The sequence below is a fragment of the Coregonus lavaretus genome (assembly GCF_964263955.1).
Source record: "Coregonus lavaretus genome assembly, chromosome: 21".
Classification (NCBI taxonomy): Eukaryota; Metazoa; Chordata; class Actinopteri; order Salmoniformes; family Salmonidae; genus Coregonus; species Coregonus lavaretus.
This window is the reverse complement of record NC_140008.1, coordinates 12,557,416-12,576,347: the sequence shown is the minus strand read 5'-3', so window position 1 is coordinate 12,576,347 and position 18,932 is coordinate 12,557,416. Positions and strand designations below refer to the sequence as shown.

Genomic DNA, 18,932 nt, shown 5'->3' with positions numbered 1-18,932 from the left:
AAGAGACGACTTTGGGAGAGGTAAGGGAGCTAGAGGAACAGCTCGAGACGCTGAAGATATAGAAGAGACAAGGAGAAAACCTGCGGAGAACATTTTTAATCCCAAGAATTGAAGAAGAACACATTGAGGTCAAGAAGAGCCCACTAGTAAGAAGATGATGGAAGATGATATTTCGAGGACAGAACTTGGAACTAAGGTTGAAGAATACTGATATGTCAACGATGAGAAGAACCGGACGAAGAAAACTCAAGCAAATACAACTTATAACTGGTGGTGGAGAAGAAGAAAATAAGTGTTGGTTATGAAGAATCAGAGTGAATCAAATCAACAATCACTGTTACAGCTTCAACTGAACAATATCAAAGGCAATTGTACCAGCCAAGGGGGGACCAGATGTTCCATATCGATCGCCAGTTTCTGGACAGACAAAGAATTTGAGAGGGAGAAGAACAAAGAAGGAGGAATATTTCAGCTACACTTTCAGCAACTTTCAGAAGACTAGTATAATTATGGACAGATTGGGTACTTTACCTGTTCATGCAACAAGTTAGGAGGAAGAACGGAGAACATTTTTAAGGAAGATGAAGGAGAAAGTGAAGATCACCTGTTCTAGAAGAGATGAAGGGGGGTGCATTGCTGAGAGCATCGATTAGAGAAGAAGAGGAAATAGCTAACAGTTGAAACAACTGACCATTAGAAGTGATAGTGAATAGGGGAAAAACTTATCGGGGTTCAGTCTAAAAAGGTTAAACATATCACTCTGTAAAATAAACTAATTAGGTTAGGATAGGGATTGGAAGTAGTAAAATAGTTTAATTACTCTTAGGGAATCAATTGAGCTCTGCTATAAAAGTCAAAGAGGAAGTAAAAAATCATACTAATATTAGAAGATGCTGTTATGGCAGTGTTGGGAAGAGATGCATGGTGTAAATTGAAGTATTCAATCAGAGGCCCAATAGACGACTGACGGTCTGGGAGACTATTTTAAGAAGTAGGGTTTTTGGGGAGTCATTTGCTTAAAAGATAAATATCATAGGAAGGATGATAATGTATTAGATTGCCTGTTAGACAATCTGTCTGGGAAAAAACTTAATAGGGGTGACTGTTATTTTGGGTTACATTCTTACACTAAGAGATTTGAGGTTAGGCTAAAAGGTGTTTAGTCGGTTTTGCCAAGTCTGTGTGTAATGAGTCAGAAGCAGGTGGGGAACTTTCCCAATCACATATTCTAAAAATTTGGTGGTAAGAGATTTTGTCAATAGATCAGGGGAAAAGGTTTTAAATGTTATGAGAGAAAAGATTAGATTAAAATAAGTTAGGGGTAGGCTAGGTTGAAGGGACTCTGAGACAGTAAGCTAAGTTTCAAAGTTAGTAGTAAGACAGAGAGAGAACAGTAATGAATGACACTGTCCAGTAGGGAGATCAAGGTCATTATAGGTGTATTTTGTTATAATCAGGAGGTTTAAAGTTTAGAGGTAGAACTGAAAGGGGGAAAAAGTGACACTAGGGGTGATAGATGGAAGTACAAGGAAGGAGTTCAAAGTCTTATGGGAAAACTAGGAGTAAATAAGGACATTAACACTTCAGTTTATTAGAACAACAGGGAGAAGCAATTTAACTCTTTCAACATTGATAGGTATTAAAGTCATAAATATATCGCATTTGATTAAGGGTCCAGCATCAATTATAGGGGGAAAATAATGTTATGAGGGTTAGGAGAATAATAATTATAATATGCCAGTTAGGATGATGACGTTTCTTTCACAGAGAGAGAGAGAGAGAGATAATTAGGGAGGATAAGTATGGTTAGCAGGATCAGAAGTAGGAGCTGTTGCACCTACTCAAATAAGGGATTATTTTGCGTAAGGTTACAGATAAAGATCAGGGAGAATATGTGTACTTATCTAGTGAAAGCATTAGAATTTGTTCCGGTTAGGAATTATTGGTTAAAGGGCTATGTAATTTGTAAGGTGATGCTTATAATGGAAGATTTGAAGTCTGTAAAACTTTCCACAGTCACAGAGGGAGTTAAGGATAAGTTTATTACAGTAGTCACTCCAACAGGGAATAATCGAATAGGATGTTGGTAGTTTCCCACTAGAGGGAATTAAGGGTTTTAATTCATCAAATATCAACTACTTTAAGGGTAACTTTGGAAGGGATTAATGATACTATGGCAATAGCAAATATAGGAGTAGGATACTGACAACAATTGTTCTGAAATTAAAGAGGTAGCAAGAGGGACTCAGGAGGTTATGGTACGAATGGGGTTAAAATAGAGCAGATAGAAACAATATAGATTAATCTGAAATGGAGAATAGAGATTCATCATGGAAGCTGCAGTATGGGGTCTTTTGATTTTGATGACAGAGGGGGGGGGCATCTGATCAGTGCTGCTCGTTCCTCTGTTGTGAAAATTAGAGATAGATTAACTCATTCTGTAGGGTCAGTGAGGAATCTTGAGGGTTGATGTCTGTTGGGGATGCCAGCTCAAGACGTGTTAGACGGTCGCGCGGCCTCTGGCAGGTGTGGGTAAATGTTATGCTTTGTCATGACTGTGGTATCGGCAACAGTCATTGACCGATAAAATAATGTTGTTGTCAAAACAGTAGGGTTTAAGTGTTCTTGGGTGAAAAGATTACCCTATGAGCATTGGTTAGAGAGAAAGTAAAATCAGGTAATTGCAAACTCTGAAGTATTCAGGTGAAATATTGAGGGATAAAAGTGGTTTTTGCTCTAATAAAACATATGAGGTAAGGGGTATGTTTATGGAAAGATCAGATTGGGATGTTAGATGATAACTTTGGATAAGCATGACCTTAAGGGTAGTAATGACAAATAATAGGTTACTTTTTATATATCAGGTAGTAAGAAGAGCAGGACTTTGATGGTTAAAAGATTAGCTTTTGACTGACAATGTGACTATGGGAATTTTAGAGGATAAGGGGAAATTATGATAGAGTATATTCTTACCCTATGGGGGATAGGATGTTGTTACAGGTCAACGTTGAAGATTCCATATGAGGTTTTACCATTATAAGAGGGATAGCATTGGACACAGATAAATCTAGGGTTAAAAGGGTGACATTACATTTACATTTCAGTCATTTAGCAGACACATGGCGACATGTCATAGTCTTCAAGCCTATCATTGAAGAATAAGTTTAAGGGAGAAGGGGGGACTTCATTCATGGTATGGTGTAACATTTGGGAAGATAATATTGATAAATATTAGTGTATTCCTGTTAGTTTAGATAATATAAGGGAAGCATTTGAAAGGATTTGGTTGCAAGATTAATTAGGCCAGTAGGGGCAGTGATGGGTCAGATTCTAGTAGTTTAAGCTTTGATAACACTGTGTGATGTTTGTACTGACTTTTGAGAAAGTTATGAGATTGAGATAGGTTGGAGAAGTGGTGCCTGGAGACAACACTCAGATGCCGGTGTTGACTGTTCCGGATCTGGACGAAGACGGACGAGGGGGTCTAGATGGACTACTGAATGGATAAATATCATTTTGGATTATTTTATGATTTTTCAAATTGGTTTTTCAATATTAGTATGATTTTTAGTGTGATTTATGAATCAAAGGGGGGAATGGATAATGTGATTCATGCATCATTTCTGTATCATTTTTTTAAATTCTTAGGTGAAATGGAGGTTTAATTTGAAAGTGGTTGTTTTGCAAAGGATACTGTTTGGTCGTTTATTTTCTTGTCATTCCAGAAGCATGTGGGAGAAGCATGTGGAGATTGGAATACTCAAACAAAGACAATATGACTGGAGGAGAGGAAACAAGGATGGTGTGGCTGATTCCATCATCAACAAGTCCATTGGAAGAGGACACTACAGGAAGAGGAAGTGTAGTGGACTACATTCCAGTGTCTGCAATGAAATATAGACATATTTGATGTGTAATACATAATTGTGTCATATTCTTAGGTATTGATTTTAGTAGAATTATGTTTGATGTTATTGAATGCAGATGAGGATCGTAGATGCTTTTGTTTATTTCGATGGGGTTAGGGACAGAATGTTTAAGCAGGGAGAGATTCCCTTTCAGGTCCTATGGGTTGACCAGCCTGAGAGTGGATATTTATGGATAGGATTTTGTTTACATGGGTATTTAATTACATCATAGTTTCAAATGCATTTACATGAGTTATGAGGTTATCTGGAGTACCGACGGTGGTTGCCTGGGGCAGAGGGACGGTGAGAGAATTTTACTGTCTTGATTGATATGGATGGATGGCTGCTGGACAGTTTTTCGCTCTCACACTCCATAGAGATTTATTCATAATTCATAGTAATGTGTTCATACTTCATAAACAGTTGTTCATATGTCATAGTAATGTATTTACACTCCATAGAGATTTATTCATAATTCATAGTAATGTGTTCATACTTCATAAACAGTTGTTCATATGTCATAGTAATGTATTTATACTCCATAGAGATTTCTTCATGGGTCATAGTAATGTATTCACACTTCATAAACAGGTATTTCATAGAAAGGTATTTACACTCTAGAGGAGAATGTTTTTGGGTTTAAGGTTAAGAATATTCACTGAGATAAATGGTTAATAGTCATAATCTTATTCTGTTTGTTTTCGAGACGTTTATTTCGTCTCGAAAGGGGGGAATATCGTATCTGAAGATTATGCCTTTGTTAAATGTTTTTCATGACGAAATGGAATGTTGGTTGTTCAGGCCAAAGGGGGGATGTTTTATGATGTTATTTGAAATGTGCCGCTTGGAGGGTGACGCCCGAGGGGAGACTGGTGATTGGCCAGAAGAGGGAGTAGCCCCTCCCTTTGCATTGTTTATAAATAGGAGTTAAACGATGAGACGACAGAACGACCATAACAATCTGGGAGGCGTTCTCCAGGCAACGCGTGTCTGTGAATTTATGCTGTAACCTCGTGGTAGGAATAAAAACTTCTGACACGATGCAGCATAACGGACTTTTTGTTCATCAGCAATATTACCACCATTCATCATATACGACAGTAGAAAAGGCAAAAGGTCCTGTTGGCTCTGTCCACTGTTGGTGTTATAAAGACATTTCAGTTCCTTCTGGATAAAGACACAGGAAACGGACACAAGGTCAACCCCAAATCTCTGCCAACTACACTGTGCAAGCTGCCAGTGGTGTCTGTTTTTTTGTAATTGTTTCAGTCAGAAGCAGGTTTAGGTCAGTGAAATAATGACCATGATGATCATGAGGAAAACAGAGGGGACTTAGCTGCAGTACTTTGTTTCCATATGTTGACTTGATTCCGTGCCTCTGGTCAACATATGTGTTGACAAAGAAAGCATTGTTGGTCTAAATTCCCCTCATGCATTTTATTGTGTTAAAACATTGATTATTTTAAGGGCTGTCATTGCACCTGATAAATGCTACCTTGTGAATGCTCTGTTTTTACGGCTGACTGTCCACCAGCAGTGGGTTTTCTCACATGTTCATGGGTTTGAAATAAGCCAGAACCCAACGCAAGACATGATATCACTGATAGAATATCAACACATGCTTGGCTGTAGACTGGGTATGCCAGTATAGGCGATATGACTACCAAATATGAGCATTTTTAATCTATCACTGTCATGTCTTATTTCTGCACGGTATCTGTCATACAACCAGGCCGTAACATTGAAAGGGTCCTAACTATCTGAATAACAACCAGGCCGTCATTGTAAATAAGAATTTGTTCTTAACTGGCTCGCCTGGTTAAATACAAGTTAAATAAACAGTTCTTCACTAAATCTCTCCTTTTGTCCCTCTCAAGTAATAACAAAAACATCCTCCATTTAGAGGTGGAGACAGAAGATCAGCAGCCAAATGATGATCAACGCATCCCAGCTAGAGCTGACCCAAGGTCATATTAAACCAGGTCCGGCAGACTGCATCTCTCTCTGACAGTACATCTCCCCCAAGGAGTCTCCAATATTGTGTCTGATATTAAGATTCTAACAACAACAGTGTGTTATATAGACTTATTTAAGAAAAGTCACTTTAAAAATGGCAGAGTATTTAGAAAAGTACATTTGTTTTGAGTCATTATGATTCTGTCGGCTCTCCTAATGTTAAAGATAGCGTGTCTTGGTGAATTCAGATGCCCCAAATATAGCACTGTGTCATCTCCTTGCATTCGGAAGCAGGGTCAGGGGATATACTTAGCCAGTTCTCCAGTCTCAGGCCTGCATTTGAGCTCCTTGGAGGTAACCTAAGATGCCCAGCCCAGGCTGGGGTATTAAATACAGGCAGGCCATCATGACCATAGATGGAATGCTATGGTATCGCTATGCCAGTGGTTGTAGCTGGCTGCCTGGAGGTTTGATATCAATACTCTGAACAGTCTAAGGCTAAGCATTTAACATACCTCCACAGGTCAGATATTGAGCGTGAATGGTTGGTTAGGTGCTAGGATGGGCATATCTGAGTAAATCTGTGTTTTTCAACTGATAATGTTCGTGGGTAAATAGCTTACTGCACATGTTTATCCACTAATGTCTTCCCAATACATGTGCATGTATGTATCTATCTATATCGACATACTCTGGTCATATTTACGAGATACCATATATGGATGGCTAACTCTTGAAATCCTTCCGTCAATACAGATATAGTTAAATCTTCTTTTAGTTATGGAACAATCTTCAGAATACCCTTCAGTTGGATGCGTTGGTGCCTTTCGGGCAGTTCAGATTGTTGGTAGAGGACCTCTTCACAGAGGATAGTGCTTGTTTTTCTATAATTGTGTTTTTGTATTTTTTTTTCTTGATTGACCTACTTGCATCTCTAACTTTGAATGTGGAATTACTGCCTGTCTTGTCAAAATAGTCCTTGGTCTCAATGAGACATTCTGCTAAAATAAAGGTAAAAATAAATAAAAATGTCAGCCCAAACGTCCTAATATTGTCGACATATGGAGGTTCCCTCTGGTGGAGTATCTGGAAAATTATAAATGAAATCAGTTATTATTATTATCATTATCATTATTATTATTATTAAAGGTGTTAACAAATATGGTACACTAATATGACATGACCATTTCCCAATGCCTTTCCATTAGCTAAAACAGATTAGAACAGTTAAGAACAATATTTCTTACAAACTACAGTATACATCTGATAACAATTTGTTAATCTGGATTAAATAGGAGGTTGGTTACTTAGCAAATAATAATTGGTTGTTCAATCCAGGGTTGTGTGTTTGTTGTTGTGTTTCAATTTTCAATTCTAAATATCAATAACAAAAATAGATATATTAAGAATCTAATAATTTCCCCCTGATCTAGATCCATGGAATCCTGTAAATCTTAGTTATATTTATTGGGTTGGATCTATCCATTGCACAGGGCCAATTTCCAGATCTAAATGCAAGCTTTGCATAACACATAAAAACAGCATACAGCAGGGCTGCTGGGTCAATTACAGAACCTTACAGACTCATAGATATTGTGATCTAAGGACACATCTGGGCAAATATGCACGCACTCTTTGAGTGCCATGTTTTCACTGGCAGAAGCACGCCCAGTGACAATTTGGGCCTAACTGGCAATGATCTTGTAGGAAAATACTACTAAAACATTCACAAGCTTTTAAAATATATTTTTATTTGTATTTTTTGGTTAGTGAATATGTTCCTTTTAGTGAATGTTACAGATGCAGATGGAAAGCTGTGTGATGTTAAGAGTGGGTGAAGCTACAAATATTTACCCTTTCCACCTCACTATACCATAGCCAAAAACATTTGCAAATAACACTGAAAAGTTAAAAGAGAAAGATAGAGAGACAGAGAGAGAAAGAGAGAGAGAGAGAGATAAAGAAAGAGAGAGAGAGATCCAAAACCATAGTGTCGAGTATATATTTGAACCTACAGTATCAAAAAATAACAGCATTTAAAATCAAAGATCCTCTTCCTGAAGGGATGCCTAACAACAAGGTCATAGAAATCCATCTCTGTACCACAATACGACAAAACACAAAAGTCGGCTATGGCTGAAAAATGAATGTGTTTAACCCTGAAACTTCTTCTTCCTGCCGTCCATGCCAGCCTGTTCATCAACGTTCTTGCGCCAGTCACCAACTGCATCCACTCCCTGCATTACAGAAAGTTTGTGATGTGACATATAGAGGATAAAATATGAAATAACTCATCCTTTCCTCAAAGCTCAGAACACATTTGGGACACAGTACTCAGGTACTGTGATTCTCTACTTTATAGGTTTCCACACAAATACCCACCTCCTCTTTGACCTCCTTCTTCACTTCTTTCAAGTTGGCTCTGAAATCCATGGAAGCCTTGTGCTTGGTGCCCAGCAGAGCCTGGAGCATAGCATCAGCAGACATACGCACTTTCTTCAGAGCTGGCTTCTTCATGCCCTGGATCTCAACCACTTTCATCCTCAAATCCTCAATCTGTGATGTGAGAAAGTTTGGAGGAAGATAAGATTTGCAGTATACGTTTGATTCATGATGAGGACAAGATGGAATACAATCTACCTCTTTGTCTGCCTTCGTCACTTTGGACTCTGCGTCATATCTGTCCTCATCAACCTTGTCGATGGTATGGGCTAACTTTTTGAGCATTTCCTGTTGACACACAAACACATCAGTCTGATAATTTGTAGGCAAAACTCTCCTCTCCAGAAGGAATCAGTCTCTTCAGGCAACAGTTATTTAGAGTGAAGAAATTGGAGTCTGTGTCCTTTGTAGGAAAATACACATTGCTTATTCCAAGAACCACCAATGTGAGGCTTAAATACATTGGAGTAGTTGTGTGAAGCTTGTGTAAACAAATGAATGACTAGCATCGTATCGTACCACCAGCGCCGCTTGATCTCCAGACAAATCCAGGACGGGGAGCTCAGCCATGAAATTGGCTTTCTCCTGCACAGCCTCCTTTTTCTCCGTCTCAATCAGCTCAAATGCAATCTGGAGCACCAAGCTCTGGAGGACAAAGAAACACAGTAAATCCAAACCCAGCCTACTACGTAGTATTGGAGCACAAAGGATTACCTAAAGGATTAAAGAGGTTGAAAAGGTGTAAATCCAGTCTAATTTATGCCCAAACTAATTTAGTCAAGTACTGGATATTGGTGTGTAATACTTGTTTCATCCATTGGACCACAACTCATTGTCTTGGTTCACCTTCAGATGATGCCTGCGGCTCGATGTCATCTTTTTTCTGTGAAGAAACGTGGATTTCACACGTTGTTAGGGATATAACAGGTATGTGCATTACTGAGAGAACATAACGGTGGATCGGACATGCTTTGTGTCAGGCTGAAAGTCTGGAATTTCACTTTTAGTGAATTTTAGACACATTTCAAGACTTACTCCGACATATTGGCTGTTGTTATGCTTCACACCCTGAATAGAAGACACAACAGAGAAAACTTGTTTTGATATTTATGATTAAAAAATAAACATTTATAATATCATTAGGATGCAATAGGTGCAAAAGCGAGAGACATGTCTGGTCTAAAGATCATACTGTGATATTGAGCTGAAGATTGGGGAACACTTGGCCAAACTAGGTTCTTAGGGGAAACATGATCCATTTTCAGAGCTAGAGTCTGCAGTGATTCAGAGCGAGCTAAATCTGGACTGCTAGAGTCAGGTGTCTGACTTGTTTTATGGTTGTTAGAATGTGAAACCCTAACAGACTTTAACTGCTGCTGCCTTCAGAGACGCAAGTCTCGATTTATTAACCTGCCGCGGTGCTGTATATCAGAAAAGCCTTCCTAATTACATAAATCAACAGCATCTTCTTCATTCTGCAGACAGATGTGATGGTGTTGAATCAAGGTACTCACACTTAATCAACGGATATAATGGTTTGCTATTTTTCTTCCCCAATATTTACTGTAAGTCTCAGTTAAAAGTTCTTGAGAATTAAAAACATCAGAAAAGCTTTACTTTCCCAGTAATTCATAATCTATTCAAATTAATGATTTCATTTCAAATCATAAAATCAAGTCAAGTGTACAATTTAGCAAGCTCAGTCTAATGAAACATCTCCTATTCTTTTTGTTTGTTTACACATACATAACAATTAACATGGCACTTAGCATGCTGTCTATTATTCAGTTCTACAAAGCTGTTACTCCATCCACCACCTCAAATAAACATGTACCACATTTCTTGAATAGAAAACAAAAAACTTTCACAGCTATCATATTGTCCATCACAATGTATAACACTATAAACTTCCCCTTTTATATTGAATTAACACTAATCCTAATATAATCACTGAATCTAACACAGAACATCATGTGCCTGAGAGCTTTATCTGAAACTCAATAACTCAGAGGTCTGGATTTAGGTTAAGTGTATTTACCAGCTTTGACTGCTAGAGTATAGCCCCTAACCAGAACCCTAGCCAAAGTTTCACAAAAATAAAGAAAACCTGACATATTTACCTCAATGCATTCACCTGTATTGCCAGGTGAATAGATATGTTCCATATGTTCAATTTTTAATGATCCATAAAGTGGTGTACAGCAACTCACCCATGTGCAATGAGTGAGTTTGATTGTTAAGATTGTCATCGGTTGGGAGGCCTTTTAGTCTCTTTCTCTTTCTATTACCTTGTGCTTTTAATTCCAGTGGTGCTACACAATCAGAGAGTTTGATAGAGAGACAGGAAAAGAGAGATTCTCACCTATGAGAGGAAGAGGAGGAAGAGGGCAGAACACACCAGGAGGAAGAATGGAAGACTAGCACACTGGCAAGCGACATGCAGTGAAACATGAAAATGGTATATATGGTGTCGGGTGATGCATCAGCAGAAACACTGGGTCCTCTTTATGGAAGTAGTTTCCATGGCAGACCAATGGAACATCGAGCTCCTGAAATACACTCTGCCCAACCCTGTTCACCTCTTAAATGTTATTTCCTTCAAGATGTCTTTCAAGACATATGTTGCTCTGAACAGTGAGTACAGAATTACAGTTCAGTATGGGAGGGATAGGGAAAGTATTTATAGACATGAGTGATTTAAAAAAAATATGATACTGTATTTTTAAAATCTAAATTAATTGAAATGGGAGTCTACTTCAACAAATGAATCATAGTAATATAATTCAAGAATTGAATCATATTATCAATTCTAGAAAAATAAGTACTTGAAAATCTTAAAACATTTTTTAAAGTTGTACTTTTATCGAATCAGTAAAGTACTCAGAAATTGAAATTGCATTGAAATCAGAAATTGATTTATTTTCTTAAAGACAAAACACAATAAACCTCAATTCCATCGTGTTTCCTTCAAGCCTAAAAGCACAGCAACTGTGAATGATATGTTAGGCCATATTGCTAATAAGTTGAGTGCTTAAGCAGGCCAACACATGACAAATGTAGTTAAACAAAATAGTAAATAACACTTAGTAACTGAAATGCTACTCTATTCATGATTCTGCTTGGCTACATTTGGTGAACAGTGCAGATTGCTATCGTTTGTTCAAAACTCACCAACGTCCCCCCTTTTTGACATTTCCATACTTTCAAATGGGGGGGGGGCATGCCTGTTTGTTGGTCAAAGAGGAATCTGGGTCAGAGAAAGGGGATTTAATTTAATTGAGAGAGTGGGGTAGAGTGAATGAGAGAGAGAGGAAGGGTCAGCAGAAAGAGAAAGTACTTTACTATACTGACATCTTGTGGTTTATAACTCAGATGTGTTTAATAGATAATAATAATACAATAATAATAGATAACCTCAACCCCAGCTGTTCTAGGTTTCTCCAGAATAGGGTTGCAAAATTCCGGTAACTTTCCCAAAATTCCCAGGTTTTCCAGAAATCCCAGTTGGAAGATTCCCAGAATCAGAAGCGAATAAGACGATTTTTCATAAAGTCACCTTTTTTGCAACTATACTCCAGAATACCTTACATCCAAAAGCATGGAGGGACCAAATCTGAAAGGGGTAACATAATTCTACACAACACAGTTTACAGTTAGTATAAGTGCTTATCATATGCTGTAAGTTGCGTGAAAACATGGCTTTACCTCAAATCTCGACCTTAGGTTCCAGATCCAACATTAACTCTGTAACAGTACAACAAAATAACAAAAAAGATAGATGAATCACTCCGTAGCCTCCGTAGTTTTGAACACTAAAACGAATTCAGTCCTTTATGCGGTCTCAAACTTCTTCTTCCTGCAGTCCATGCCAGCCTGTTCATCAATGTTCTTACGCCAGTCACCGACTTCCTCCTGCATGACACAAAGTTTACGATGTGACATTCTCAGTGTTTGAGGATATAATATTAAATAAATGTAATTTATCATTTCGTCAAAGCCCTGAACATGTGGGACAAAGGTTGCCAACTCCTAAAGTACTGTGATTCTCTGCTTTGTAAGTTTCCACACAAATACCCACCTCCTCTTTGACTTCCTTCTTCACTTCTTTCAAGTTGGCTCTGAAATCCATGGAAGCCTTGTGCTTGGTGCCCAGCAGAGCTGCAAGCATAGCATCAGCAGACATACTTCAGAGCTGGCTTCTTTATGCCCTGGACCTCAACCACTTTCATCTTCAGCTCCTCGATCTGTGAAGAGGGTGAGTCAACACATAGTCAAGACCAGCAGTATATGTTTCCAGGATGAGGACAATATGGAATGCAATGTACTGTACCTCTTTGTCTGACTTCTTCACTTTTGCCTCTGTGTCATATCTTTCCTCATCAACCTTGTCGATGGTCTGGGCTAACTTTTTTATCATTTCCTTTGTGCACACAAACACATCACAGATAATTTATATGAGAGGCACCAGCATGGCACCAGCATCTACAGTGTGTGGAATGAACCACTTTCTGCAGGCAACAGCTATCTAGAGAGAGAGGTGGCGAACCTTTCATTCCCCATACTGATGAAGGCTTTGCCAAGACGCCTGTGTGAAATTATATCCCCTGCTGCTGTATTAAAAAAAGACATCAGCAACTGCAAAAGGAAGATAATGGAGTTTGTATACTTCATGTACGAATTCCCCCTCCTTATTACGACAAACTCAAATTAATAAATAGTATCGTACCACCAGCGCCGCTTGATCTCCAGACAAATCCAGGCCGGGGATCTGAGCCATGAAATTGTCTTTCTCCTTCACAGACTCCTTTTTCTCTGCTTCCAGCGAAGTAGCCACAATCAAGAGACACAAGCTCTGGGGGGAAAAGAAACACAGTGAGGCCAAACCTAGTCTAGTACCTGGCTTGGTGTACATTCAGTGGTGGAAAAAGTACCCAATTCTCATACTTGAGTAAAAGTAAAGATACCTTCATAGAAAATGACTCAAGTAAAAGTGAAAGTCACCCAGTAAAATACTACTTGAGTAAAAGTCTAAAAGTATTTGGTTTTAAATATACTTAAGTATCAAAAGTCAATGTAATTGCTAAAATATGCTTAAGTATCAAACGTAAAAAATAATGTACAAGTATCGATCGTTTCAAATTCCTTATATTAAGCAAATCTTTTTAATTTACGGATAGCCAGTGGCACACTCCAACACTCCAACATAATTTACAAACAAAGCATTTGTGTTTAATGAGTCCGCCAGATCAGAGGCAGTAGGGATGGCCAGGGATGTTCTCTTGATTAGTGCATGAATTGAACAATTTTCCTGTCCTGCTAAGCATTAAAAATGTGACGAGTACTTTTGGGTGTCAGGGAAAATGTACAGAGTAAAAAGTACATAATTTTCTCTAGGAATGTAGTGAAGTAAAAGTAAAAGTAGTCAAAAATATAAATAGTAAAGTAAATTACAGATACCCCAAAAAACGATTTAAGTAGTACTTTAAAGTATTTTTACTTAAGTACTTTACACCACTGTGTACATTTAGGACACACTAGTGTACTTAATGGAGGTCAAAAATATAGAAATGCACATTGTCATACCCAGAGTCATATACTGCTCATTGGAAACCCATCGATAAAATGCAGTTTGCACCGAACTTGCCAAGCAGACCATAAGAATACATAGAAAGTTGTCACAGTGAAATGTGTTGATTTACCTTTAGATGATGCTTGCGGGTCAAGGACATCCTTTTCCTGTGAAAAAAGGTGAGTTTAACATACAGGATTGTTATATACAGTGGGGGAAAAAAGTATTTAGTCAGCCACCAATTGTGCAAGTTCTCCCACTTAAAAAGATGAGAGAGGCCTGTAATTTTCATCATAGGTACACGTCAACTATGACAGACAAAATGAGGAAAAAAAATCCAGAAAATCACATTGTAGGATTTTAAATGAATTTATTTGCAAATTATGGTGGAAAATAAATATTTGGTCACCTACAAACAAGCAAGATTTCTGGCTCTCACAGACCTGTAACTTCTTCTTTAAGAGGCTCCTCTGTCCTCCACTCGTTACCTGTATTAATGGCACCTGTTTGAACTTGTTATCAGTATAAAAGACACCTGTCCACAACCTCAAACAGTCACACTCCAAACTCCACTATGGCCAAGACCAAAGAGCTGTCAAAGGACACCAGAAACAAAATTGTAGACCTGCACCAGGCTGGGAAGACTGAATCTGCAATAGGTAAGCAGCTTGGTTTGAAGAAATCAACTGTGGGAGCAATTATTAGGAAATGGAAGACATACAAGACCACTGATAATCTCCCTCGATCTGGGGCTCCATGCAAGATCTCACCCCGTGGGGTCAAAATGATCACAAGAACGGTGAGCAAAAATCCCAGAACCACACGGGGGGACCTAGCGAATGACCTGCAGAGAGCTGGGACCAAAGTAACAAAGCCTACCATCAGTAACACACTACGCCGCCAGGGACTCAAATCCTGCAGTGCCAGATGTGTCCCCCTGCTTAAGCCAGTACATGTCCAGGCCCGTCTGAAGTTTGCTAGAGTGCATTTGGATGATCCAGAAGAGGATTGGGAGAATGTCATATGGTCAGATGAAACCAAAATATAACTTTTTGGTAAAAACTCAACTCGTCGTGTTTGGAGGACAAAGAATGCTGAGTTGCATCCAAAGAACACCATACCTACTGTGAAGCATGGGGGTGGAAACATCATGCTTTGGGGCTGTTTTTCTGCAAAGGGACCAGGACGACTGATCCGTGTAAAGGAAAGAATGAATGGGGCCATGTATCATGAGATTTTGAGTGAAAACCTCCTTCCATCAGCAAGGGCATTGAAGATGAAACGTGGCTGGGTCTTTCAGCATGACAATGATCCCAAACACACCGCCCGGGCAACGAAGGAGTGGCTTCGTAAGAAGCATTTCAAGGTCCTGGAGTGGCCTAGCCAGTCTCCAGATCTCAACCCCATAGAAAATCTTTGGAGGGAGTTGAAAGTCCATGTTGCCCAGCGACAGCCCCAAAACATGACTGCTCTAGAGGAGATCTGCATGGAGGAATGGGCCAAAATACCAGCAACAGTGTGTGAAAACCTTGTGAAGACTTACAGAAAACGTTTGACCTGTGTCATTGCCAACAAAGGGTATATAACAAAGTATTGAGAAACTTTTGTTATTGACCAAATACTTATTTTCCACCATAATTTGCAAATAAATTCATTTAAAATCCTACAATGTGATTTTCTGGATTTTTTTTCCTCATTTTGTCTGTCATAGTTGACGTGTACCTATGATGAAAATTACAGACCTCTCTCATCTTTTTAAGTGGGAGAACTTGCACAATTGGTGGCTGACTAAATACTTTTTTCCCCCACTGTACATGACTGGTCAATATGCTGGACAGACATGACTGGTCAATATGCTGAAGGGACATGACTGGGCAATATGCTGAAGGGACATGTCTGGTAATATGCTGAAGTGATATGACTGGTCAGTATAATGAAGGGACATGACTGCTCAATATTCTGAAGGGACATGACTGGTCAATATACTGAGTGGAAATGACTGGTCAATATGCTGAAGGGACATGACTGTTCAATTTGCTGAAGGGACATGACTGCTCAATATGCTGAAGGGACATGACTGATCAATATGCTGAGTGGAAATGACTGGTCAATATGCTGAAGGGACATGACTGGTCAATATGCTGAAGGGACATGACTGGTCAATATACTGAAGGGACATGACTGGTCAATTTGCTGAAGGGACACGACTGCTCAATATGCTGAAGGGACATGACTGGCCAATATGTTGACCAAGGGTTGTATCAGTGATATTCTATAGCATGCTGAATAGAATGGGAAGGTCAGAAAATATCAAATTTACTTACAATTTTCTCACATTGTTGTTGTGAAAAGGAAAGACTCAAACCCAAGTGTTTTTAGGATGGCTATGAGCAATGTGGTATCATTACAAAATGTATACTGACTAAAAATATAAATGCAACATGCAACAATTTCAAAGATTTTACTGAGTTACAGTTCATATAAATTAATTAGACCCTAATCTATGGATTTCACAACTAGGAATACAGATATGCATCTGTTGATCACAGATACCTCTATAATGAAGTTGGAGGCGGCATATGGTAGAGAAATGAACATTCAATTATCTGGCAACAGCTCTGGTGGACATTCCTGCAGTCAGCATGCCAACTGCGTGCTCCCTCAAAGTTTGAGACATCCGTGGCATTATGTTGTGTGACAAAAGACAGCCCTATTTGGTAAAAGACCAAGTCCTTATTATGGCAAGAACAGCTCAAATAAGCAAGGAGAAACGACAGTCCATCATTACTTTAAGACATGAAGTTCAGTCAATACGGAACATTTCAAGAACTTTGAAAGTTTCTTCAAGTGCAGTCGCAAAAACCATCAAAAGCTATGATGAAACTGGTTGTCATGAGGACCGCCACAGGAATGGAAGACCCAGAGTTACCTCTGCTGCAGAGGATAAGTTCATTAGAGTTACCAGCCCCTGAAATTGCAGCCCAAATGAATGCTTCACAGAGTTCAAGTAACAGACACATCTCAACATCAACTGTTCAGAATTATGTGAATCAGGCCTTCATGGTTGAATTTCTGCAAAGAAACCACTACAAACGGCCACCAATAATAAGAAGAGACCTGCTTGGGCCAAGAAACACGAGCAATGGACATTAGACCGGTGGAAATATGTCCTTTGGTCTGGAGTCCAAATTGGAGACTTTTGGTTCCAACCGCCGTGTCTTTGTGAGACGCGGTGTGGGTGAATGGATTATCTGCACATGTGTAGTTCCCAACATAAAGCATGGAGGAGGTGTTATGGTGTGGGGGTGCTTTGCTGGTGACACTGTCAGTGATTTATTTAGAATTCAAGGCACACATAACCAGCATGGCTACCACAGCATTCTGCAGCGATATGCCATCCAATCTGGTTTGGGCTTAGTGGGACTATAATTTGTTTTTCAACAGGACAATGACCCAACACACCTCCAGGCTGTGTAAGGGCTATTTTACCAAGAATGTGAGTGATGGAGTGCTGCATCAGATGACCTGGCCTCAACAATCCCCCGACCTCAACCCAATTGAGATGGTTTGGGATGAGTCGGACAGCAGAGTGAAGGAAAAGCAGCCAACAAGTGCTCAGCATATGTGGGAACTCCTTCAAGACTGTTGGAAAATAATTCCAGGTGAAGCTGGATGAGAATGCCAAGAGTGTGCAAAGCTGTCATCAAGGCAAAGGGTGGCTACTTTGAAGAATCTCAAATATATTTGTTTAACACTTTTTTGGTTAATACATAATTCCATATGTGTTATTTCATGGTTTTGATGTCTTCACTATTATTCTACAATGTAGAAAATAATAAAATAAAGAAAAACCCTTGAATGAGTAAGGTGTCTCCCAAAACCTGAGCTGCCACTTGGCTTCTATACCAATTAGGCCATCCCAGTTAAGCACGGACGACATGGATAGATAAACCTGTTAAGCAAGGGACAATGTTGATATATTCTTGAACCACTTTTTGGTGATGATGATCCTGCCATTTTCAATAATCAGATGGCAATTGTTAAAGGGGCAATCTGCAGTTCAAACAATAAAAAAGCAGTCGCCCTGCCACAGTTTTGGTAAAAAGCGGAAGGATGGGGCTGGAGAAATGTAAACAAATTCATAGACAGAGCTATTGAAGCAATGACTGACCATCCATGATATCAAAATTATAGTTTTAACCATGTTTTGAGGCCATAAAGATTTAGTTTACACTGTTTACAAACTCTGGAGGAAAATAAGCTGATGGTGAACGACAGTTGAACTAAGCTCATGAGGCATTTATAAGTTATGTTTAAACAATAATGCCCGTGGAGGTGTGGTATATGGCCAATATACCACGGCTAAGGGCTGTTCTTATGCACGACGCAACGTGGAGTGCCTGGATACAGCTCTTAGCCGTGGTATATTGCCATATACCACAAACCTCCGAGGTGCCTTATTGCTATTTTAAACTGGTTTCCAACGTAATTAGAGCAGTAAAAATAAATGTTTTGTCAGCCAATCAGCATTCAGGGCTCGAACCACCCAGTTTATAACTTTCAATAATCAATGGGTATATATCAATAACTTAAAAGTAAAAGAAAATTGAAGTACAAATTGCAGATTGCACCTTTAAAATAAAACAGGGAAAAAGGGGTTGTCAAATTGAACAAGGGAACCATGCTATGAATTGCATAACAGTGCAATTGTTTAACAATTTCTGTATTTGTCATTACTGTCAGAACACTTTTCTTTCTTGTCGATTTTTTGAAGGATTTTTTAAAAGGAGATAAAAGTGTTACTCACCATTTGCAGGACAAGAGTTCCTCAATCCAGTGCACTAACTTCATTTTCATTGTAACACACCTGCAAATGTAATATCTACAAATAATGACAAATTCCTGAGAACAAAGTGTGCAAGCAAACAGCCCTCCGTTGCTCAAAGGTGAGATGGGGACATAGGTGGGGAGAAGGAGCGAGAGATTGAAAGAGAGCGCGAGAGAAAGATGGAGAGTGGAATAGAAAATGGAGAAGGGAGAGAGGTGAGAAGGGAGAG

The 18,932-nt window shown here is 39.0% G+C and overlaps 1 protein-coding gene and 1 pseudogene across 2 annotated transcripts; both read right to left on the bottom strand.

Moving 5' to 3' along the window:
• Nucleotides 1-8,017: 8,017 nt before the first annotated feature.
• LOC311148764 (troponin I, fast skeletal muscle-like) lies at nt 8,018-9,349 on the bottom strand (the record flags this gene model as incomplete). Its single annotated transcript, XM_084185729.1, has 6 exons — nt 8,018-8,101; nt 8,247-8,420; nt 8,505-8,594; nt 8,826-8,951; nt 9,153-9,189; nt 9,342-9,349. 6 exons carry the CDS (start codon nt 9,347-9,349, stop codon nt 8,018-8,020), a joined length of 519 nt encoding a protein of 172 aa, XP_084041855.1.
• Nucleotides 9,350-12,137: 2,788 nt separating this feature from the next.
• Nucleotides 12,138-14,035, bottom strand: LOC311148763 (troponin I, fast skeletal muscle-like; annotated as a pseudogene). Its single transcript has 5 exons — nt 14,006-14,035; nt 13,033-13,158; nt 12,637-12,726; nt 12,385-12,550; nt 12,138-12,218 (listed from the first exon to the last, which is right to left on the bottom strand). The product of its transcript is annotated as a troponin I, fast skeletal muscle-like (transcript).
• Nucleotides 14,036-18,932: the final 4,897 nt, after the last annotated feature.